Source organism: Mus musculus, chromosome 8 (assembly GCF_000001635.26).
Source record: "Mus musculus strain C57BL/6J chromosome 8, GRCm38.p6 C57BL/6J".
Taxonomy (NCBI): domain Eukaryota; kingdom Metazoa; phylum Chordata; class Mammalia; order Rodentia; family Muridae; genus Mus; species Mus musculus.
Genome location: NC_000074.6, coordinates 84125583 through 84147990, shown reverse-complemented (window position 1 = coordinate 84147990; position 22408 = coordinate 84125583). Strand labels below are relative to the sequence as shown.

General features: G+C 54.1%; 2 protein-coding genes across 8 annotated transcripts; one reads left to right on the top strand and one right to left on the bottom strand.

The window, feature by feature from the left end:
- Positions 1-73: 73 nt before the first annotated feature.
- Positions 74-15163, top strand: Cc2d1a (coiled-coil and C2 domain containing 1A). Of its 4 annotated transcripts, none has more exons than NM_145970.2 (29): positions 74-344; positions 1542-1677; positions 3770-3882; positions 3968-4033; positions 4249-4383; positions 4482-4704; positions 6792-6910; positions 7156-7228; positions 7314-7385; positions 7477-7607; positions 7678-7750; positions 8568-8701; positions 9162-9273; positions 9358-9530; positions 10799-10921; positions 11003-11061; positions 11136-11252; positions 12031-12104; positions 12175-12233; positions 12335-12386; positions 12830-12929; positions 13004-13094; positions 13232-13369; positions 13454-13515; positions 13951-14014; positions 14101-14227; positions 14451-14527; positions 14612-14659; positions 14734-15163. In NM_145970.2, exons 1-29 carry the CDS (start codon positions 285-287, stop codon positions 14752-14754), a joined length of 2832 nt encoding a protein of 943 aa, NP_666082.2. In that variant the 5' UTR covers positions 74-284; the 3' UTR covers positions 14755-15163. The 4 variants fall into 4 exon arrangements, with proteins under 4 accessions (NP_666082.2, NP_001368800.1, NP_001368802.1 ...); NM_001381871.1 differs by having other exon boundaries at positions 9165-9273; positions 14734-15152; NM_001381873.1 differs by having other exon boundaries at positions 1425-1677; positions 14734-15152.
- Positions 5000-22063, bottom strand: Podnl1 (podocan-like 1). 4 transcript variants are annotated; one of them, NM_001013384.2, is made up of 10 exons: positions 21890-22002; positions 21564-21785; positions 20670-20763; positions 20329-20393; positions 20097-20206; positions 19265-19421; positions 18612-18727; positions 16803-17460; positions 15945-16093; positions 15474-15869 (listed from the first exon to the last, which is right to left on the bottom strand). In NM_001013384.2, exons 1-10 carry the CDS (start codon positions 21890-21892, stop codon positions 15764-15766), a joined length of 1680 nt encoding a protein of 559 aa, NP_001013402.2. In that variant the 5' UTR covers positions 21893-22002; the 3' UTR covers positions 15474-15763. The 4 variants fall into 4 exon arrangements, with proteins under 4 accessions (XP_011246679.1, XP_011246680.1, XP_017168304.1 ...); XM_011248377.3 differs by lacking the exons at positions 15474-15869; positions 15945-16093 and adding an exon at positions 5000-5203 and having other exon boundaries at positions 21890-22063; XM_011248378.1 differs by lacking the exons at positions 20097-20206; positions 21564-21785; positions 21890-22002 and having other exon boundaries at positions 15424-15869; positions 20670-20759.
- Between the last annotated feature and the right edge of the window lie 345 nt (positions 22064-22408).

Below are 22408 nucleotides of genomic sequence, written 5' to 3'. Positions count from 1 at the left end.
CATGCTCCGCCTTCTCTCTGCCCTACTTTATGCTAGGCGCATGCGCCTCCACGCTCTGACTGCCGGGAATTGTAGTTTAACTAGAGAGCCCACGAATCCAGCCGCCGCGCTCCTGAAGGCCAAGGCGGAAGCTGGGCGGCCCAAACTCGAGAATCCCGGGGGGCCGGGCGCGGAGGAGGGACTCAGGGCTCAGGAACAGCGCGAGCTCTGAGACTCGACTTCGGTGAAGAGGCAAGGCAAGGCAAAGGTGCAGGGGCTGGTAGTCCGGGCTTCGAGCCTGGAAGATGCACAAGAGGAATGGACCCCAGGCACCCCCGGGCCGAGGTGCTGTCACTGCCCGCCAGGTGAGTGTGTGCCCCTCTACCCACCGAGGGGTACCTGCCCACCCTTCCTCAGAGTCTCTCTCCACCCTTCCTCACACTCGCGGGGAGTGCCCCACCCCCAGAAAAGCCTGATCCTCGCCACCAGGTGAACCCTGGTCTCCGCCCCGCCCCCGAGGTGAGGTGTATGGCCTACTGGGTTGGGCCATCCAGCTTCTAGCTTCACACCCCAGATTCAGGGAACACCTGTTGCTGCAGCACTTCCAACCGGGAAGGGAAAGCAATCAGACCGGCTTTTCAGGCCTTTGCATTAACTGGGTCAGGCCACACTCTACACCCATTGTACAGATGAGGACACTAAGGATAAGGGAGGCGCAGAGATCTATCTAGTCAAGGTCACAAGGATGAAGCACCTGGCCAGACAGAAATGTCAGTCCAGAGGTGTACAGGAAAACCTACAAGACTGTGGCCCAGAGCCATACTCCCAGATTCAGGGCCTGTGGGAGTTTGATTTGTCCCATCTTTGAACCAGGGATCCCAGGGCTCTGTGCTCAGGTTCCCCCTGACCTAGGTACATTTGACTGAATGTATTTGTAGTTTGGAGCCTCAGTTTTTCCACCTGTGGAATGGAAGCCTAGAAGAGTCCTTAAAGGGCAGTTATAAAGACTTACTGAGACTATTTATGGAAAAATGCTAGAACAGAGGGAGTGTGGCCGCTGGATTCTTGGGCTCTCTGTGACTAATGGCTTCACTCAATAGGTGAAGCCATGCATAACTGCTAAGATTTGGCCAATTTGGACCTATAGAAAGGGTAATTTCATGTAACTCATCATATTTTGTTGGTCACTAGCCAAAGCAGAAGGGCAGGTCTATAAAAAAGACCCAGTTCTTCAACTTTGCCCCCACTGTTGTCATAGTCATCGTGGCTTTTATTTATTTATTTTTCTCCTTGCCATGCTGGGATGGAACCCAGCTTTGCACATACTAGGGTTAGGGTTAGCACTTTAATGATGAGTGCACCTTCCAGTCCCACACTGGTGCGTTCTCTGCTGCTGGGGAGCCATGTGCATAAAGAACGTTATTGTATGAGGGTGTCTTCCTCAGCCTCCTGGTCTCTCCAAGAAATGGCTTCCTCGTAGAGATTTGGTTCCAGCATCCCGACGGGTCTCTGGGCCTGAGCGGTCTATGGAAGGTCTAACTGGAGCCCGGTTGCTCCCGTAGCTTGGTCTGCTGGTTGACTTCTCCCCAGACGGCCTGATGATCCCCGAGGATGGGATTAATGAGGAGGAGCTGGAGGCTGAATTCCTGGCTTTGGTGGGGGGTCAGCCCCAGGCCCTAGAGAAACTGAAAGGCCAAGGTAAGAAAGATGCTCAACATATTCTTTGGGACTTCTGCTGTGGGCAGTACTTGGAGCTAGGCACTGGGATGGACATGGGGCAGGAAAACAGGAGCCCTACCTTCCTAGAGTCTAGGTTCTGGGTGATCCTGTCAGGGTCAGCTGTGGGTGGAACTGGGTCTTTTCCAATCTGTTTCCTGCCATGTTTTTCTTCTTTGTTGAGAATTTGGTGTGTGTGTGTGTGAGAGAGAAAGAGAGACATGTGTGCAGACACACATGGAAGCCAGCAAACTATGTCAGATTCCCCAGAGCTGAAGTTACAAGTAGTTGTGAGCCACCCCATGTGAGTGCTGAGACCCAAGCTCAGGTCCTCTGCAGGAGCAGGATGTAGTCTTAACTATAAAGCCATCTTCCCAGCTCCTCATAGTTTTCAGTTTATGTGCGTGGTTTCACTATTCACAGTGGCTCTAAGCAAAGTATTGATTGGTGTTTCAATGCATAGATGGTAAGTGTGTGCCTTTGGAAAGTAGCATGTGTGTTAGTTGGTGGCACGCAGGTGGGAGCCACAGGTCCCTTGGTCACCAGTTCATTGTGCATACAGTTCATAAACACAGTAAATCTTAAGATGGAAGCACACAGAAGGCAAGGTTGTAGGTTATTAGTTAATAAAACCCTGACCAGAGGACCAGCAAGATGGCTCAGTGGGCAAGGAAGCTTGTCCCGAGCCTGACAACTCCGGGTTTGATCCCTGAGGTTCAGTCCATGAGACCTGCGTGGTGGAAGGAGAGAACTGACCCTTGAAAGATGTCCTCTGACCTCTACACATGTGCTGTAGCACACGAATGTGCATCCATGCATGTGCACACGTACAAATCCTAAGTAAATGAGAAACACAGCCTTAGTTGTAGTTCCCATTATTTGACAATTCAACCCTATATTTATTTTTTGTTTGTTTGTTTTCGTTTGTTTTTCAAGATAGGGTTTCTCTGTGTAGCCCTGGCTGTCCTGGAACTCACTCTGTAGACCAGGCTGGCTTTGAACTCAGAAATTCGCCTGCCTCTGCTTCCCAAGTGCTGGGATTAAAGGCATGTGCCACCACGGTCCGGCGACAATTCAGCCCTTGTAGAACTTTACAGGATACCATTTCCTTAAAGACATGCACTGTGCCAACAAGATGCCATGGATACCGCCCCCTCTTGCTTCATGCTTTTATTTTGTTTTCATCTACCCACATCCATGGTGGGGGTAATTAAATGGTGAACTTCCAGAATCATCGATAAGCCAAATTGCACAATGTTCTGAGTGCCAGGATAACATCTCCTACCCTCTACAGCATGAGTCATCTTCCTGGCCAGTGTCTCCATGCTGTGTCTGCACACTGGAGTCCTGCTACTTACTGAGGTTGTCTAGCTTATCTGATGAAGCTTTACCATAGCCTTGATTTTACTTGGTTATAGCCCCAGGCACAAGAGTGAGGATGCAAAGAAGGCGATGGGGCGCAAGCCTGAGGAGGAAGGTGCTGTTATCTGTGGACGAGGCAGGGACAGCTGCATGCTTTGCTGCTCCAAGAATTTAATTCACTTTTAGTCCCCACAGTCTGCCTGGGAGGCACTGTTAAGTTACCCCTATCCTGAAGCCAAGGAGCTGAAGTAACTTGCTCAAGGTCATACAGTGAGAATGTTGCAGAGCTGAGGTTCCAACTCGGGGTGTCTGGCAGCGTAGCTGAGATAAGGAAGAAATGAGTGTTTGGAGGGGGTTGGCAGATGGTGGATGGAAGATGGCATCAGGCTAAAAGGGCTTCAGGACAGTGGGTGCCACAGTGCTCAGGGAAGGGGATGTGCTCTCCTTTTTTTGGTTGTTGTTTTTCAAGACAGGGTTTCTCTGTGTAGCCCTGGCTGTCCTGGAACTCACATTTTAGACCAGGCTGGCCTCAAACTCAGAGATCTGCCTGCCTCTGCCTCTCGAGTGCTGGGATTAAAGGCGTGCGCCACCACTGCCCGGCGGGATCTGCTCTCTTGCTCACTGTGCTCTTCTCTGGGGCCCCGAATATGCAGATGGGTGGGTAGAGCTCCGGGATGATCCTGCTCTAGCTAGGGCTTCTTTCTGCCTCCAGGTCCCCTGCCAATGGAAGCCATTGAGAAGATGGCCCGGCTCTGCATGAGAGACCTGGATGAGGACGAGGAGGGGACAGACGAGGATGATGTGGAGGCTGATGAGGACCTGCTGGTGAGCACAGGGCAGGACAGGCTGTGTCATCCCACTGCCCTGTCCAGCAGCCTCGACTTCCTACCCTGGTCATGTATCCCTGCAGGCAGAGCTAAATGAGGTCCTTGGAGAAGAACAGAAGGCTGTGGAGCCCCTGATGCCTGTGGCCCAGGTATACCTCCCATAAGTCACTCGTATACACACAACCAGAGTTCAAAGCCCACCTTTCCCCCGTTCTACACATGACACGTTACCTCTGGACTGTGATGGCTCTGTCATTTGGGGTAGCAAAGATTGGTTCAAGGGAAATACATGTTCATGCTCTGAAGGGTTGGCTAGGGTGGCCTAAGTGGGGTCAACACCCAGATTGTACCCCCAACCCTGTAGCCGAAGCCTTCAGGCCCCAATCCAGGAGTAGAGGCCACGCTGCAGGAGAGGCTAACCCTCTACCAGTCTGCACTGGAGAGTGCCAGGCAAGCTGGGGACAGTGCCAAGATGCGACGCTATGACCGGGGGCTCAAGGTGAGCAGGAAAAGGGCAGGGTGCTAGGGTCCTGCCTGGACCCGGGAGCACTGAGCACAGCACCCTTGATCTCAGACTCATGCCACATCCTGTTTCAGACGCTGGAAAACCTGCTGGTCTCTGCAAAGAAGGGCAACATCATCAATGAAGCAGACATTCCACCACCTGTGGCATCGGGGAAGGGAGCAGCAGCTGGGCACAGCCACACCCAAGCTACTTCCCAGTTGGCTTCTGTAAGCCCGCCAGCCCCAGAGTCCAGCGGCACCTTGGAGGCCCCATCTACCACTACACCCACCTCTGCTAAGCCCCAGCTACCCCCAGGTAAATGGTAGGAAGGGCCAGGGTGATACAGGGTCTCTTCAGAGACCTTAAAATGTGGGCTGTACATGCAACGGAATACTATTTAGCCATAAAAAGGAATTAATTTCTTTTTTAGCATGTGCTCTAACATAAGAACCACAAGAACATGATGCGGTTTTTGGTTTGTTTTTGTTTTGTGAGACAAGGTTTCTCTGTGTAGCCCAGATTGTCCTGGAACTTACTCTGTAGACCAGGCTGGCCTCAAACTCACAGAGCTCCACCTGCCTCTGCCTCTTGAGTGCTGGGATTAAAGGCGTGCACCCCCATGCCCGGCTGGTTTTGCTTCTTGTTTTTATGAGGACATGATGTTCAGTGAAGAAGCTATAAAAGATAGAGACACTAACTCGAGTCTTAGGAGGGTCCCCGGGCTGTCAGATCCGTGAGGACAGGAAGCAGACTGGCTGGTGGCCTGCTGGGCCGGTGATGGGAGGTGAGCCTTCAATAGAGGTGGTGTTTTAATCTGGGGAAATAAGTTACAAATGGTGAGAGAGGACGTGTATAATGCCGCTGAACTGTGCACGTAGGTGGTTAATAGAGCCAGGAGGAGTGACACACTTAACAATACTCGGGAGGCAGACACAGGCAGATAGATCATAGAGTCTGAGACAGCCTGGTCTACAGAGTGAGTTCCAGGACAACCAACCTCGTCTCAAAAGAGAAAAAGAGAAAGAAAAAGTAGTTAACAGCTAGGGACGTGGCTCAGCAGGAAAGTTCCTGCTCCATAAGCGAGAGGATATGAGTTCAGATCCCAGCACTTATGTAAAAAACTGGCACAGTGGAGTATAACTGAACTCCAAGTTCAAAAAAAAGCAGCTGAGGCAGACACTTGATGCTGGCCTCTGGCCTCTTCAGGTGCACACATCCACACCTCTAACAACACACACACACACACACACACACACACACGAAACCGTGGTTCCAGCAAATCAGGCGCCGGCCCGCACACATCAGTCCAGCTCTCGAGGCCCTGATACAGGAGAACCATAATCTGGAGGGCAGCCTGTGCTCCACAGGAGGACCTGCCTCTGAAAGAGAAAAGGAAGTAGGCAAAGTGGATGAAGTCACAGCCACAGGAGCCTGACACCTCAGATCATCCCTGAGGCCCAGGAAAGGTGGACGGAGAGTCAGCTGCACAGAATCACCGTGTGGCCTCCACATGCACAGTACTAATAAAAGAATTGTTTAAACCTTTCCTGAGACAGGGTCTCACTCTGCAGCCCTGGCTGTCCTAGATCTCACTGTGTAGACCACACTGTGGTCTGGCTGTGCACTCATAGAGATCTCCCTGCCTCTGTTTGCCTCTGAGCACTAAGGTTAAAGATGTGTCCCACCGTCTCCACCCAACATAAAACGACAGAAAAAGAAAAGAAAAGCAATGCTAAGTAAGTTTTATGTGTTTTGCTGTAAATTACAAAGTAAGAAGCAGGGTTAGGCATGAAGGCACATGTCTTTAATCTCAGTACTTAGAAGGCAGAACACTTTGAGTTTCAAGGCCAGCCTGGTCTACAATCATGTCTCTCAAAAAAAGAAATATGGCGCCCGAGAGCTGGTGAGCGGTTAGGAGTACTGGCTGCTCTTTCAGAGGACACAGGTTTGATGTCCAGTACTCAGGTCAGGTTCAAAACCATCTGTATTAATCCCAGCACTCGGGAGGCAGAGGCAGGCGGATTTCTGAGTTCGAGGCCAGCCTGGTCTACAAAGTGAGTTCCAGGACAGCCAGAGCTCTACAGAGAAACCCTGTCTCGAAAAGACCAAAAAAAAAAAAAAAAAAAAAAAGATGGAAACTGACAGATTAAATGGGAACAAGTCCTCACTAGGCTTTCAAGAATCCAGTGTGGGGGGGGGGGGGAGACATTGTAGCTTCCCCAAACCTCCATGCCCAGAACAAATGTCCCTCATGCTACTGGACAGCTGAGTGAGCTTGGCAGAGAGCATGCCTTTGAGCCTCAGCTTTCCATCTGTAAAATGGACTCAAATTGTGAGACTCAAATAGACAGTTTGTGTAGTGAGCTTAGCCCAGGCTTCTTGTGTGGTGTTCTTCTTTCTAGATCCCTGCAGCCCCCTAGCCCGGTTGCAGAGCCTCCAGCACGAGTACAAACTGGCTGCCCTTCGTGCCAAGCATCAGGATGACACTGCTACAGCCACCAGACACTTGAGAATAGCTAAGGTGGGTCTCAGCTCACAGACAGGGCCAGCTGTCAGAGGGAGCCAGAGGCCAAGTACAGGCTCCCGTCCTAGCTCCTCTAGAGAATCAGCTGTTCCTGTTAGAGCTTCAGCTGCCATCCTCTGCCAGCTAGCAGTGTCCCAGTATGGTAGCCCCAGGGAGGGGACAGTCCTCTGCCATAGGGCAGAGTATAGAACACCCCCTGGGGACCCAGGAGCCCCCTCTACCCATCTCATTCTTTCTCACAGAGCTTTGACCCTGTCTTGGAGGCCCTGAGCCGTGGGGAACTGGTGGACCTGTCCCGCCTGCCCCCTCCCCCTGGTGAGGACCTTATCCCATGCCCTTTCTACTCCTACTGCCTACGATAACCAAGCAAGCCCCTCACTGAGTTGTATTCCGTCTCCAGACCAGCTGTCCCCAGAGCCCCCCTTGCCAGCTGCCCAACCTTTGACCTCTGCCTCAACACTCACCAGGCCAGGTAGGCTGGTGAGGTTCTTTGAAGTGGGCAGACTGGGCCAGTCTCCCATTTCCCTCACCCCTTAACCTGTTTCCCACCTCTTCTGGCCCAGAGGTTCCCCAACCCCCGAGGAACCTCCTGGAGGCTCTGGAACAGCGAATGGAGCGGTACCATGTGGCTGCAGCCCAGGCCAAGGCCAAGGGTGACCAGCGGAAGGCACGCATGCATGAACGAATTGTCAAGGTGTGTAGGGGTCCAGATGAATGCTCTCAGGAGCTCTCTCAGGGTCCCCTAACACCTCTGTGCCCTGCAGCAATACCAAGACGCCATTCGTGCCCACAAGGCAGGCCGAGCTGTGGATGTGGCGGAGCTGCCAGTGCCCCCAGGTAGGCTGTACCTCTAGGTAGGCCCCACCACAAGTATGTTTCCCCAGGTAAGGTCTGTGCTAGGGCAAGCTCCCCACCCCCTGCTCCTGCCTCTGGGCCTTTTGCTGATCTTGTTCCCGCTTACGGCTCTTCATGCAGCCATAACTATGCACTCAGGAACTTTGTAGACGTCTTAACCAGACTGGAGTGTGTCTTGACAGCACTGTTTGCGTCAGGGATACTGGAAAGTTCTTAGTCAGGAGGTAGTTTGGAGCTAGTTCTGTCTCCGACTGTCCCCCTCCCTCCCTCCTCCATTCTGTTCACTCCTGCCAGGCCCTCCATAGAGTAGAAATCTCGAAGTTCTCAGCTGCTCACAGGTCTTCTGTAGAAACACTTACCCTCCACATTGGGGGCCCCTCTCCCAGCTGAAGCCCACCTCACAGTCTGTCAGGATCTGTGCGAGTCCAGGGTGCACAAGAGAAGCAAGTGCCATGGGAATGAACAGCAGCCCGGGAAGGGGAGTCAGGAGTTCAGGCACTCTGCGGTTCCTAGCTCCTCTGCTCGGATCAGCTCAGACTCTGGGTGGGCACTTCCTAGCATGCACAAAGCCCCAGGCTCCATCTTCGGTATAGAGAAAGCAATAAGACTGGCATGACACATACCTGTAATCCCAGGACTTGGGAGGCTGAGGCAGGGACTGCACGATCAAAGCCAACCTGAGCTACACAGTGAAGATGTTCAGAAAACCAACAAAGAGAAAGTCCTGGAATTCTTTAGTGGGAGGAGGGGTAATGGCCTCCCTCAGTAGGGGCACTGACCAGGCCGCTCTGCCGCCCAGGCTTCCCCCCAATGCAGGGTTTGGAGTCTGCAGAGCCCTCTCAACAGAGCCTAGTGGGTGTCCTGGAAACTGCCATGAGGCTTGCCAACCACGACGAAGGCTCGGATGACGAAGAGGAGGAGACTCCTAAGAAGGTACAAGGGGTCAGGGCTGAGATGGGGAGGGACAATGGAGAAAGACCTGGGAAGCCTGGCCAAAGCAGGAGTGACAAGCCTCATGCCATAGGCCTGCCACCTCTTGGCTGTAGGGCTCTGGCCCAGCTTTGTTGCTCCCTGGGCCTTAGTCCTTTCATCTAGAGAATGGGTGCAGCACAGGATAGCCTCCCTGTGCAGAGAAGAGGTGGAACAGGACCATAAGTATGTTTAGCACTGAGGACGAGCCAGGCATACCTCATACCTGTAATCCCAGCCCTACGGAGGCTGAGGCATGAAGATCGGAGGTTCAAAGTCAGCTTTAGCTACATCATGAGTTTGAGTCCAGCCTAACACATAAAATCCTGTTGAAGACAGAGATAGGTCTTTGGTTCTGGGTTCTGACACCTGGGAATGAGCCATTGCAGATTTTGGGGACAATCTGACCTCTCTCTATACGCAGCAGAATACCCCTGCTGCCTCCACAACCCAGCTGAAGTCCTCGCCCTCCAAAGCACCTCCATCAGGACCAGCCCCAGCCGGCAAAGCTGCCCCCAAGGGCACATCCAACAGAGGTAAGTACCCCCCCCCACCCTGCTACCCAGGCCAACCTGACCCCAGTGGGTTGGACAGCCCTACTGAGGCTTTCCTGCCTTCAGCCCAGCAGCAGCTGGCCTTCCTGGAGGGCCGTAAGAAGCAGCTCCTGCAGGCCGCGCTGCGTGCCAAGCAAAAGAACGACGTAGAAGGCGCCAAGATGCACCTGCGCCAGGCCAAAGGGCTAGAGCCCATGCTAGAGGCCTCTCGCAATGGACTGCCTGTGGACATTGCCAAGGTGAGGCCTCCATGCTTACGCACACTGCCCGTGGTCCCCTTAGTAGCCGTGTGACCTAGAATGTATCATTTAAGCTAAGCTGCCCTCTCGACAAGTAGGCCGTTAGAAGACAACAGTTGCAAGGAGACAGTTACTTCGTGCATGTCAGGACAGACTGGGCTCTACAACAGGGTGCCTGTGGGGCTCGCGCTCCTTCTGTATTTTTTCTTTTCATCTTCCTAGGGTCTTGTCCTGGTCCACATGATCCATATGGATCACTGACCCATTGCCTCATGCCCATGGAAAGGGTGGGGTAAAAAGGACAGAGTCACTTCAAGGGGTCACTGCAGGACCTCTCCCTCTTCCTCTACAGCAAAAAACTCCTGTCTCTAGAACCCATCCTTTGCTTGTCTCCCATTGGCTAGAGCTAGCCGTGTGACTAGCTGCAAAATATTCTGGGGCTTGCAGTTTCTTGCAGGAGCAGCGCTGTGTGCCATCACTAGAGAAGAGACTCTAATCTCTGGAGACAGTTAACATATTCTGCCACTTTGGATAGGACTGTTCACTCCGAACATTATTTTTGTCTTTGGAGACCTGGAGTCATTCCCACCTCAAAGTCAGGCATGATCCTGGGATCCCTTGTATGACAGACAGCAGCAACATGACAGAAAATCTGTGTGGCACACACACTGGGTCCTGGGGACATAATGCTGGGCAGAATAAAATAGACAAATACCCCCCACCCTTCCAGGGCACACATTCTAGCTAGGAAGACCACAGTGACACGCTGGTAAATCCACACTTTACTGTGGCCCATGGTCTTGCGTGATCTGCCTCCCTCCCTCCCTCCTCTGTCCTCAGACACCCACTACAATCCAGCCACAGGGTCTTTGCTCCCTCTTCTCACCCTGGAGTGCTCCCTCTTCTCACCCTGGAGTGCTCCCCCAGCTACTCGTTGGGCTTGTTCCCTCTTCTTAAATCTGTACACAGGCAAGCCTTGGGCTCACTGTATCCCATGCCATCGTCTGACTTTCAGTTCTCCTGCCAATCTCTTATGTGCTAACATCACCGCCGTGTGCTGCAGTGCTTGGCTCTGTCCATTTGCTGCTGTATCCCCAGTCCCCAGCCACAAAGCAGGGCCTGCACAGGGCAGACAGGGTGCCCAAAAGATGGTTTTGTTGTGTCGGACAGTGTGAATTGAGGGGAGACCCCACACAGGAGATAGAGTGATGGGCAGGGATGATGACAGAGCCCAGATGAGCTGTACCTGCCAACTTCATCCTCCACAGGTGCCACCTGCTCCTGTCAACAAGGACGACTTTGTGCTGGTGCAGCGGCCTGGCCCAGGCTTGTCTCAGGAAGCTGTGCGTCGCTATGGGGAACTTACCAAGCTCCTGAGACAGCAACATGAAGTAAGGCCCCACCAATGACCTGTCCCTGTCCCTGTCCCCTGTGCTGTCCTCTCTCTCACCCTCTACTTCTGTGCCCTACAGATGTGTCTAAACCACTCCACACAGTTCACCCACCTGGGCAACATTGCTGAAACCATTAAGTAAGTGCCCACCTCACTGGGACCTGCACCAGCAGTCCTGCTGGCCAGGGCCCTGAGCAGTGCCTTCTCAACAGGTTCGAGAAGCTGGCAGAAGACTGTAAGCGGAGCATGGACACCTTAAAACAAGCCTTCGCCCGCAGTCTGCCCACACCCGCAGCCCGCTTTGAGCAGAGGACCTTCAGTGTCATCAAGTAGGACCCAGAGCCCTAGGCTGGGGGGTAGCTGGGAGGGAGCTGCCCCTGTGGAAGCTGTAGCAGGACTTGATTCTGCTGGAGAGTGACTAGGTGGTAGGACATAGGCATCCACGGGCATGGGGAACAACTGGACAACCCAGGCATCTGGGCAAGCACGAGCTGCTGTGTTGGCTAGGGCGTTGCTGACACTGGCAGATATTCAGAAAACAGTAAAGGAGAGGAGGATGCTGGGAGTGTGGCTCAACTGGTAGAATTCATGCCAGCAATGCATGAAATCCTGGTTCCAGGACTTCATAAACCAGATCCCAGCCGAGGAAGTAGAGGCAGAAGGATCAGCAATTCAAAGCCAGCTTGGCTACATGATGAGTTTGAGGCCAGCCCGTGCTACATGGGACTTTGCCTCAGAAGTAAAAGATCCTCTAGCAACTAGAGGCCTGGTTGACACTTGTAGGACTCCAGGAATGTAGAGCAAAGAACGCAGCTAAGATGCTGCTGAGTACATAGGAGATTCTCAAATAAAACTGGCAAGTAAGGGCCAGGGCGATAGGTCAGCAAGGAGAGGGACATGTGTGTCTGTGCACACATACCACATACAGAAACAGAAGTAGGTACCAAATAAACATAGGAACACTGAACAGGGAGCCCAGCAGTCAAGCAAGGGAATGCCTAGCCCTACATCCTGACTGTGAAGTCTGGATCGTCCCTGCTGCACTGAGGGATGTGAGAGCCCCAGCTTGGCTGAGGAGCCAACCTCTATTTCCCTGCCTACTGAAAGGGTCTTTCCGGACTTGAGCAACAGTGACATGCTCCTGTTTATCGTGAAGGGCATCAACTTGCCCACACCCACAGGTGAGGAGGCAGCCCTGAAGCAAGGGTGGGCTGGTCTCTCTACCTAGGTCTGACCCTTGTCTATCCACAGGGCTGTCCCCCAGTGACCTGGATGCCTTTGTCCGCTTTGACTTCCCTTATCCCAATGTGGTAGGTGCAATCTTTAAGTGGGAATGGACCAAGAAGCAAGGCTAGCAGGAAGTGTACATCTGGCCTGGGTCCTGATCATTCCTGCCTCCTCCCTGATATAGGAAGAAGCTCAGAAAGACAAGACCAGTGTGATCAAAAACACAGACTCCCCTGGTGAGTCACCTTGTCTTCTACAGAAGATAACCTAAACCTAGGGCCACAGTGGAAATCTACCTCAGAGGTATTCCCTAGTATACACAAGCCCTCCCACCCCAGCTCCTCAAAAAAACAAAAAACAAGGACTGAGAAAGACGGTTCAGTGGGTGAAGCAATTGCAGGGCAAACAGATGGGCGTGAATTTGAATCCCCAGATCTGACTTAAAACCAGCACAGCAACATGCCTCTGCAGTCCCCCAGGAGACAGGAGAGCTTGTGGGCCATGTGGGGTGCATGGCAACCAGTGAGACTTTGTGGGAGGTGGAGACTGGCCCCAAGGTTGTGCTGTAACCCCCACGTGAGCATACATACACAGCACACGTGCACGCGCACACCAAGTAAAAGCCAGTGCACACCCTCACTCCCAGCCGCTTCTTGTTCTTCTCTCCTTCCCTGCGTAGAATTTAAGGAGCAGTTCAAACTCTGCATCAACCGTGGCCACCGTGGCTTCCGAAGGGCCATCCAAACCAAGGGCATCAAGTTCGAAGTGGTCCACAAGGGGTGAGCCAGTGATCGCAGGTTCTGGGCTCCAGGGGAGTGGAGCAGCATGCTAACCATCACACCTCCCCATACAGGGGGCTGTTCAAGACGGACAGGGTGCTAGGTACAGCCCAGCTGAAGCTGGGTACGTTGGAAACAGCTTGTGAAGTCCACGAGATCCTGGAGGTAAGCTGGTGCTTGCAGACTCTGAGCTCTCTGGGGTGTTACCAGAGTCGTCGCTGGCATTCCCCTGTTGCTGGCACTCCCCTGGGCTTCTGTTGAGGATGCTGCTCTGGCCCACACCAGCACTTACTCCTACCTAGGTTTTGGATGGACGCCGACCCACGGGGGGGAGGCTTGAAGTGATGGTTCGCATCCGGGAGCCACTGACAGCCCAGCAGTTGGAAACTACAACTGAGAGGTGGCTGGTCATTGATCACATCCCAGCAGCTATGCCCACTGTGAGTCCCTGCCTCTTAGTCACCTCTGGGTGTAGGGCTAGGGTCAGGGACTCAGTACTAATTGGACTGACTCTACCAAAACAGGTCACTGGGCCCAAAGCAAAGGCTCCTCTCATACCGGCGTCTTCAAGGGAAGCAGGCAACAGGTAAGTCTAGGCTGCGCCACACTGAAGAGAGTCCTCTCTTGTCCCAGTTCCTCGTGTAGTTTCCATCAGTCATACCAGACCGTATCCCATCTGACCTCAGAGCTAACTTGATACCCTTCTCTTGGGGAATTCAGTTTACAAACCTCGACTTGATCTTTAAGACCCTTTGTGATCTGACCATTGTCAGCATATCCAGCTTCCCTGCCTTCAATCTTGTACTTTCTTCTGTCTCTGTCTCTCTCCCTCATTCATGTCCCCTGCCTCCCCTTCCTGAGTGACGGGATGACAGGCAGACTGCAGACCTTCCTGGTCTCTGGATGTCTTGAGATTGCTTCTGAGATTGCTCTAGCCCCACCCTTCCTGTACCTCTGCCCGCTGACTCCTGTGGATCCCCAGCACTTCCCCTGTAGCCCCTCAACCCCTCTCTACCTGCAGATCAGCACGGCCCCTGCATAGCCTTAGCGTGTTGGCCTTTGACCAAGAGCGGCTAGAAAGGAAGGTAGGTGTCTGCCCTGCTGGGCTCAATGGGGTGGGCTGTAGGGCTTGGGCTCCAGATTGGCTCACAGCCCCCTTTGTACCCTCCAGATCCTGGCCCTGAGGCAGGCACGCCGGCCTGTGCCTCCAGAAGTGGCCCAGCAGTACCAGGACGTAGTACAGCGTAGCCAATGGCAGAGGGCACAGCTGGAGCAGGGGGGTGCTGCCCTCCGCAGGGGTAGGGGCAGAAATGGGGCTGAAAAGGGGGTGTGTATCTGGTGAGGGAGGGACTATAGAAGTATGTGTCTGAAGAGGGAGGTCAAGAAGGGGGCTGGAGAGAGGTCTGTCTGATAAGAGAGGTGTGAAATGGGTAGGGAACCGAGAATCCCCCATTGTATGGGGGAAGGACAAAAGTGGGAGAAGCAGCTTCCTAGCCCTGACTCCCGCTTCCACTTCTCAAGAGTATGCAAGCCATCTGGAGCGCCAGCTGCACTTCTATACAGAGGCTGCCCGGCGCCTGGGCTACGATGGAAGCAGGGTAAGCTGGACCTATGTGTCTGTCAGGTACCAAGTTAGAGGGTCAGGGTCATCCTAGACTGTCAACCAATCACCCCTTCCCTAGGAGGCTGCAAAGGAGGCATTGTATCGGCGGAACCTGGTGGAGAGCGAGGTAAGTGGCCACAGAGGTGGGGGGGGGTGGGTCACATGTGGTGGTGGTCCCCTGACCCCTTATGTCTCCCCCAGCTGCAGCGACTCCGCAGGTGAGGCCCATCCTGGACTACAGGCCCCACAGCCCGATGCTAGGCAGAGCTCCAGGGCCACCGAACAGACAAGCAGACAATCAGCGGACAGTTGGTTCTGGACTCGCCCTGTCCAGGCCCTCGGCCCCAGGGGCATCGGGACAGCACAGTCACCCCAGCCTGGCTGGTTGGGCCTTGGAGAGTCCTGTTTGCACATCCAGGAGCATCTGGAGCAAGGAGGGTAGCTGGGATGTGAACCCAGAGGGCCCTGCAAGCACTTTACTTCCTGCCCCTCCCATTGTGAACCCCACAGCCCTCTCCAAAGATACCTCTGAGGCTGTCCAGCTCAGCTGGCTTCTTAGGAACTGTACTGACCCAGCTGCCCTCACCCCAGGGCCAACACAGAATGAACAGCCAAGGCCACACTTGCCTCAGCTTTGTCTTTTTGTCCTTGATGTACCCCCCACACCAGTGGCTGGCCTCCCCACTCAACCCAGTTCCCTGGAAAGGCCTGGATGAGCCCATGGCTTGGGCTTTTTGGGCACACACAGGCTGGGCCCTGCAGGATACTATTTGGTGACCCTTGTGTCTGCCTCAGGTCTCCCACATCATTCACAGGCTATGGGGCCACACTGACTTCGTATCCTGTAGCTTTGTCTCCCCACTTAGGGACAGAAGAGACGCTCCTTTGAGATGTAGGGAAGAGATGGGTCGGGCTCACTGGGACTGAGTCCCCTGTGAACATGAGAGGGCATCTGCTTTATTTCCTCATCACCATCTGTGCTGGAGGGTGTAGTCTGCGCCCCAGAACGTTCAAGTCCGCATGCTTCCTGTTTCAGCCCCTAACCACCTCTTACAGCAGACACCTGCTCCTACTGCTTTGGCCAGCTCTGGGCAGGACAGGCACAGCCTCTTAGGCCGCAGCTGAGAGCTTTCTTAGTCCACAGTCTCAGAGCTTAGGCCAGGGCTACTTGGCCACCTACCCCCCTCCCCCCACCCTCCAGGGCTCAGGGCTCCTTGCCCTTGCGTGGCAGCTAGACCAGGACCTGTTCCGGGTTTTCTGCAGTGTCAACCACACGCAGGTGTGTAAGCCCCTGAAGGGCCTCGGCTCTGATGCTGGTCATATGAAGCCTGTTAGCCCTGTGCAGAGAGGCAGGGATGTTAGGGCGGCGACAGGAGAGCCATCGTCATCATCCCGACTCCCCTGCCCCTCACCTGAGAAAGAGGGCACGCAGGTGGGGGGTGCTGAGGAAGGCCTCTGGGCCCACATGACTGATACGGTTAGCCTGCAGGTATAGCTCCTCCAGGGCCTCAGGCAGATCAGGGGGCACAAAAGATAGCTCATTGTGGCTCAGGTCCAGCACCTGACAGGCACAACAGCAAGACAGCAGGCTCAGGGCCTTGGCCTTGCACACTCAGAGCTTCCAGCCCCTCTCCTCTCCAGTCCTCTGCCTCTTCCCTGCCCAACGCAGGCCTCCTCCAGATCCTTGCTCAATAATGGTGGTCACCAAATTTCTTCCATAGAGATTGACCGAGCCATACTATTTGTTTTTGTTTTACCCATGGGTGGGGGTGGATAGGTAGAAGTCCCTGCCTACCTGATTCAGCAAGACAAGGATGTGAAGATGGTGGTCCCTCACATCCTCCTCACTCATACCCTTTGCTTTTTCTTTCCTTCCATAGCCTCAGCTGGCTTCAAATTCGATCCTTCTACCTCAGCCTCCCCTATGCTGTGCAGCCGGGTCCGTCCCGCACCTGCCTCTGGTCCTTACCAGCTACCACACAGTCACTTTCTGTGATCACCAGATGGCCTCTAACCATGGCCTCTATGTTTGGGGTCAGAGAAGGGTAAGGGCCCTGTTTTGTGCCCAGCCGGATTGCCAGAACCTAGAGGCCACAGTCATTGGGTAGAATGGAGGAGTGCTCAGAAGTCAGGTGGGGACTTAGCAACAGCCCAAACAGGGTCTGTTTCAACCATCTCAGGATGCCCACACAGGACTCTGGGCCATGCCCTGGCTCGGAGCTGGGCCAGCGGTGGGATGGAGATGACCACATTGTAGTTAACCCCCTGACCTTAAGTGCCTGCAGCTCGTGCCAGGTGCCAGGCCCAATGTCGCCCACGCGGAGCCGATTGTGTGCCAAGTTCAGTTCCCGCAGCTTATTCAGGCCGGCGAGCTGCTCTGGCTCCAGAGTCCGCAGTTGGTTGCGTTGCAGTCTCAGCGAGCGCAAACTGGCGGGCAGGCCCTCAGGCAGCCGGGTCAACTGGTTACCAGCCAGGTCCAAGCTGCGCAGGGCGCGCAGGCGGCGGAAAGCGCTGGGATGTACGTGTGCGCTGGCCAGGCTGTTGTAGGCCAGGTTGAGCTCGGCCAAGGCTCTCGCTGAGACCAGATCCCGCGCACCCAGCGCGGCCACGTGGTTGTGGGGCATTACCAGGGCCTGCAAGTGGCGGGGCAATGCGGGAGGCACACGCTCCAGCTTGTTGCCATAGAGGTGCAACGTGTGCAGGGCTCGCAGAGGCCTCAGCGTCCCCTTGGGCAGCGCCGAGGCCCCCAGCTTATTATGCTGCAGCAGCAGGTAGCGCAGACCCCTTGCTTTGTGCAGCCTTACAGCTTCCACGTGCCGGATGCAATTGCGACCCAGGTGCAATATGGTCAGAGTTCCCGGCAGACCCTCGGGTACTGTGGCCAGCTGGTTGTGGGACAGGTCCAAGTACTCAAGGCTGCTCAGCTTGCTGATGGGAGAGGGGTGATGGAATGGTCACTTCAAAAAAAGAGATCCCACAGATCTTACCAGGAAGGAAAAGAAATGGTTTTAGAACCCCTTTAAACTGGAGATTTCACATTGAAAGTGATATAGCAATGAAGCTAGGTTGATAATGAGATATAGGAGATATATATAATCAGCCCAGAGTGGCCATAGATAGAAGTGTGTAATCCAGCATTCACAAGGGGAGCTAAGAGGTTTGTGAGTTCCATGCCAACCCGAACTACATACAACTAGACTGTTTAAAAAAAAAAAAAAAAAAAAGGGACAGGGCTGGAGAGATGGCTCAGAAGTTAAGAGCACTGGCTACTCCTCCAGAGGCCCAGGGCTCACTTCCCAAGACCCACACAGCTGCTCTCAACTAACTGCCTTAACTCCAGTCCCAGGCAATTGCTGTCCTCTTCCAGCCTTCCCCTTCCTTCAGGTACAGCACATGCATGGTACACAGACATCCGTGCAGGCAAAACCATTCATAAACATAAACAAGTTAGGCTGGGAGTTGTATTGTAAATCCTCAGTCCCAGCAATCAAGAGGCAGAGGCAAGCAGAGCTAAATGAGTTGGAGGCCAATCTGGTCTGCATGAACTCCAGGACACCCATGGCTACATAGAGAGACCCTGACTTAAAAACAAAACAGACAAAGCTGGGGGGGGGTGCACACCTTTAATCCCATCACTCTGGAGGGAGGCAGAGGCAGGCAGATCTCTGAGTGTGAGACCAGCCTGGTCTACAAGGTGAGTTCTAGGACAGCCAGGGCTGCACAGAGAAATCCTTTCTTGATAAACCATAACAAAGCCCACAAGAGCTGAGGTGCAGCTCAGAGCTCTGTTCACCTGTCTAGAATGTTGTAAGGAGGTATTGCGGTGTGGCCAGATGGGCACCTCATTTCCTGGCATATGTGAGAGCTGGACTTTATCTCTACCACAAAACCCCTAACTATTGGATAATAGAACCTCAAGAAAGGATAGCAGGGGACAAGGACACCTGTCATGCATCGCAGCAGTAACACCTTTTATGCCAGGCAGGGCAGCTGGGTATGCACTAGGTGCTCACTAAATGAAGTCTTGGTTAGAAATCCTGTAGGAGAGGCTGCCGAGCACAGAACTGCAGTGTACCTACCTGAAGGTAGTTGCATCCAGACCACTGTCTGTCAACTGGTTATGCTGGAGATACAACTCACGGAGGTGAGTCTGGAGGCTCAGTGCTCCTCTGGGCACCTTGGAGATAAGATTGTTCTGCAGAAGGGAGAAGAGGAGATAGAGGGTCTGGCATGGAAGCCACAGAAGGCTCTCCAGTGGCCCGGCCGGGAGCTTGCCTTGCCTGGGCAAAGGAGTGGAAGTGTTTGTTTGCTTGCTTGCTTGCTTGCTTGCTTGATGATTCTTCTAACCTCTGGAATCCTGGGGAGCAGTTGAAAGGATGGAAATGGGGCTGGAGAGATGGCTCAGTGGTTAAGAGCACTGGCTTCTCTCCCAGAGGTCCTGAGTTTGAATCCCAGCAACCACATGGTTGGTGGCTCACAACCATCTGTAGTGGGATCTGATGCCTTCTGGCATGCAAGTGTACATGCAGACAGAGTACTCTTCTTTTATGTTTTATACATAAAATGAGGAAACGAATCTTTAGAAAGAAAGGAAGGCAAAGGAGCAGGTGGAGAAGTCCCACAGGCCACAGGTAAGAGACCTAGGCCCAGGCATGTGTGTGTGTGTGTGTGTGTGTGTGTGTGTGTGTGTGTGTGTGTGTGTGTGTGTGTGTGTAACAGGCAGGGAACCTACCTGCAGGTGAAGCCGTTCCAGGGAGGCTGGCAGGCTGGGTGGTAGGTAGCTGAGCTGATTGCTGGAAAGACTTAAGGTGGTAATAACCTCCGAGCCGTGGAAGGTGTTAGGTGGCAACCCGGTGTTCCTCAGTCTGTTGTTGTGGAGGTACACAGACCTGAGGAGAGCAGGGCTGCAGCCAGCAGCCTACGCATGTGCACACCACCCTCCCCCATGCTGTTGCCCCTCAACTCCAGCTGGGGTCACCAACAGCTCCTGTTTGAGAGTAAAAGACGTGTGGGTGTGTGCATTTATGCATGTATGTGCGTGTGTGAGTGCATCAACACAAGTGCATAGATGCGTGTGTGTTTGTGTGTCTGACTGTTTAAGTAGGTGGCATCTGTCCTAGTCCTGACTTTTGATAAGTCTACACGTTTGATAAGAGGATCTCTCTCACCACTCAGGTTCCTCCCCCCACCTCCACCCCAGTACACAGCCATAACTATAAACTCCCCACGCAGATGAAGCCCCTCTGATCCCATTTTAGGGACATAACACCCCCCTCCCAGACTGAGCTAATGCCTTGGACCCTCCAAAACTGATCTGAACCCTCTCTGACCCTGCCCTCCTCCCAGTACAGGGCAAGCCTCAGGATCCCCAGAACAGAGCCAGCCTTTTCTTACTCTCCCCACCCCCCCCCCACCCCCCCACTGCACAACTATGCCTCAGACCCTCCAAAACCAGGCTGCGCTGTGGTTCTCCTTTGGCAGGGCTGTGTACAGGATCCCCGGGACAGGCCTGGGAGCAGAATCCCGGAATCAAAGGCTGGGGGCGGAACAAGGGCTAAGGCTACCGGAGTGCAGGCTTCTCCCCAAAGGTGAGAGGAAAGATCTCCACCACTTCATTGGCAGCCAGATCGGCGACACGCAGGGAGCGTGGCAGGAACTGGGGCGCTACAGAAAGCTGCAAGGGTAACAGCAGTCTGGTCCTGGTGCCCGGTTTCCTGCCTCCCCAACCCCCACCCCCAGGTTGCGCTCGCCAGGTGACCCCAGCCAGGCTGTGACCTCTCAGGGATACAGGCTCACCTTGTTGTGGGCCACATAGAAGTTCTCTAGCTGGTTGAGGGACTCAAAGGCCTCATCAGGCAGGCCTGGGTGGGAGCACAGTGGGCAGTGGATGAGGGGACCAGCATTCTAGCAATCCCACTCTGAAGGCTAGGGACTAGCATAAATTCCTAGGCTCCCCCCCCCCAACCAAACCACCACATCCTGTCCTTACTCAAAAGCCACAGCCACCACCATCCCCCAACCCTCGAAATTCCACCGTACTCAGCAGTTGTGGAAACCCCCAAGAGCTGGCCACAACTGGCAAACAGCGGATGTGGAGAGGGGTTGGGACCTGGTTGTTCCCAGCTTGAGGCCCTCACCCTCAGAGGTGATGAGGTTGCTATGCAGGTCCAGGGTGCGCAAGCCGCTGAGGCGGGACAGCTCGTTGTAGGGGAGCTCCCGAAGCTGGTTGTTCTGTGGAATAAAGACAGTCACACCAAGGCCTGTCTCTTGCTCCTCAACTCAACCTGGAGGTGCAGCCCAGTGGCAGAACACTTGCTTAGCATCCACAAGGCAGGCCCTGGGTTCATCTCTAATATCTCCAGAGAGAACAGGAAGAGGAGGAGAAAAGAAGACATCCCATTCCGTGACCCCAAACAACCTTGAGGCTTGTGAGGCACTAAGCTCTTTACTGCACCACCCAGCAAACCACACGGTTACCCTGGGCCTGAAGCCACATGGGCTGCTGATTTTGAACCTGGTCTCTGACACTCCTCTAGCCTTCCCCAACACCCCATCCCCCAACAGAGGGCCTCACTCTGCAGTGAAGGATGGCCTCCTACTTGTGTCCTTAGTACTGGGGCCACTACAACAGACTCTGATCTCAGCCCCCAACACCCTTTTGCCCAAAACCATTCCAAAATACTCCTGTGACCTCCAACATCACAACTATTGACTAATTTTGTAGCCCTGGCTGTAAGTCTGTAGACCAGGCTGGCCTTGAACTCACAGAGATCTATCTGCCTTCCTCTGCATCCCCAGCGCTGGGATTAAAGGCGAATGCCACAACCATGCAGCTGAACTCAGTGTTTTGACCAAAACAACGTAAGTCCTAAGATTCTGACCCCAAACTCCACTCTCGGGACACACGATGCTTCTACCTCTGACATTGGCCTGGCTTAGCGGAACCAGAGCAAGGGCAGGTTCAGCTCTGCCATGTGGACCTCCCACATGAACCCTGCCCTATGCCTCCCTCTCAGATCCCCAGCCCTTACCTGCAAGGAGAGGTGCCTAGCAGCTCTGGTGATATTGTCTGGAAATATCCTCAGGTCCAGACCAGCACAGTCCACCGTGTCATCTCGGGGACAGGAGCAGCGCCAAGGACAGGGCCTCGGGAGGGGCTGTGAGCTGTCACCCAAGTGTGGGAAGGCAGGGTCCTCCGTGTGTGCTAACGACCACTTTAGCATCAGGAGCAGCAATAGCAGCTCTTGAGGCCTCTGGAGGAAAGCAAGGGGCCAGAAAGCCACCTGGTGAGGACCAGTGGGCAGAACCAGGCAGGGGATGGGCAGACCTGCCTTCAGACCCTCCCTGCCTAACTCACCATAGTCAGCCCTGCTGTGCCTCTCCCCAGCTTCTGTCCAGCACTCACGTCCTCCAGTGTCTGCTGTGACTACAATTGCCCTCCATCTCTCAGCACAGAGCGCGCACACACACACACATACACACACACACACACACACACACACACACACACACCCCGCGGGGCCTGAGAAGATGACTGTCCCTTTCCCCTCCCTGAAGAGGGCAGGCCGAGGGCTCATCTAGCCCATCCCTCATTCCCTGCCTGCTCCAATCACCCCAGCTCCACTTTCATAACCTCAGCCAGCCTGAGCCGAGCCACAGCCATGACGAATACTTGAGGAAAAGCTGAGAATCACCCTATCTGGTATTTGGTCTGACCACAGACAGGAATGGGGTGCCAGTGGATGGGGCAGGCGTTAGAGAGTCCCCAAGGAGATGAAGCCAGCCAGAAGGGCTCAAGGGAGGATTAGGCTTCTGTTCTCATGCCTGGCTGGCAGCCACTGCCCACTCCCCAGATAGTCATGGCTCTTGGAAGGAA

Bases quoted from the DNA above. Each gene is read 5' to 3' on its own strand.
- Cc2d1a (NM_145970.2), top strand. From the start codon at position 285: ATGCACAAGAGGAATGGACCCCAGGCACCCCCGGGCCGAGGTGCTGTC. The intron at 7,229-7,313 runs GTGAGGACCTTA...TTCCGTCTCCAG, and splicing joins CCGCCTGCCCCCTCCCCCTG to ACCAGCTGTCCCCAGAGCCC. The intron at 11,253-12,030 runs GTAGGACCCAGA...GCCTACTGAAAG, and splicing joins AGGACCTTCAGTGTCATCAA to GGTCTTTCCGGACTTGAGCA.
- Podnl1 (NM_001013384.2), bottom strand. The intron at 20,394-20,669 runs GTGAGGGCCTCA...GCTCCCACCCAG, and splicing joins CAACCTCATCACCTCTGAGG to GCCTGCCTGATGAGGCCTTT. The intron at 18,728-19,264 runs GTAGGTTCCCTG...TCCCTTCTGCAG, and splicing joins TGGAACGGCTTCACCTGCAG to AACAATCTTATCTCCAAGGT.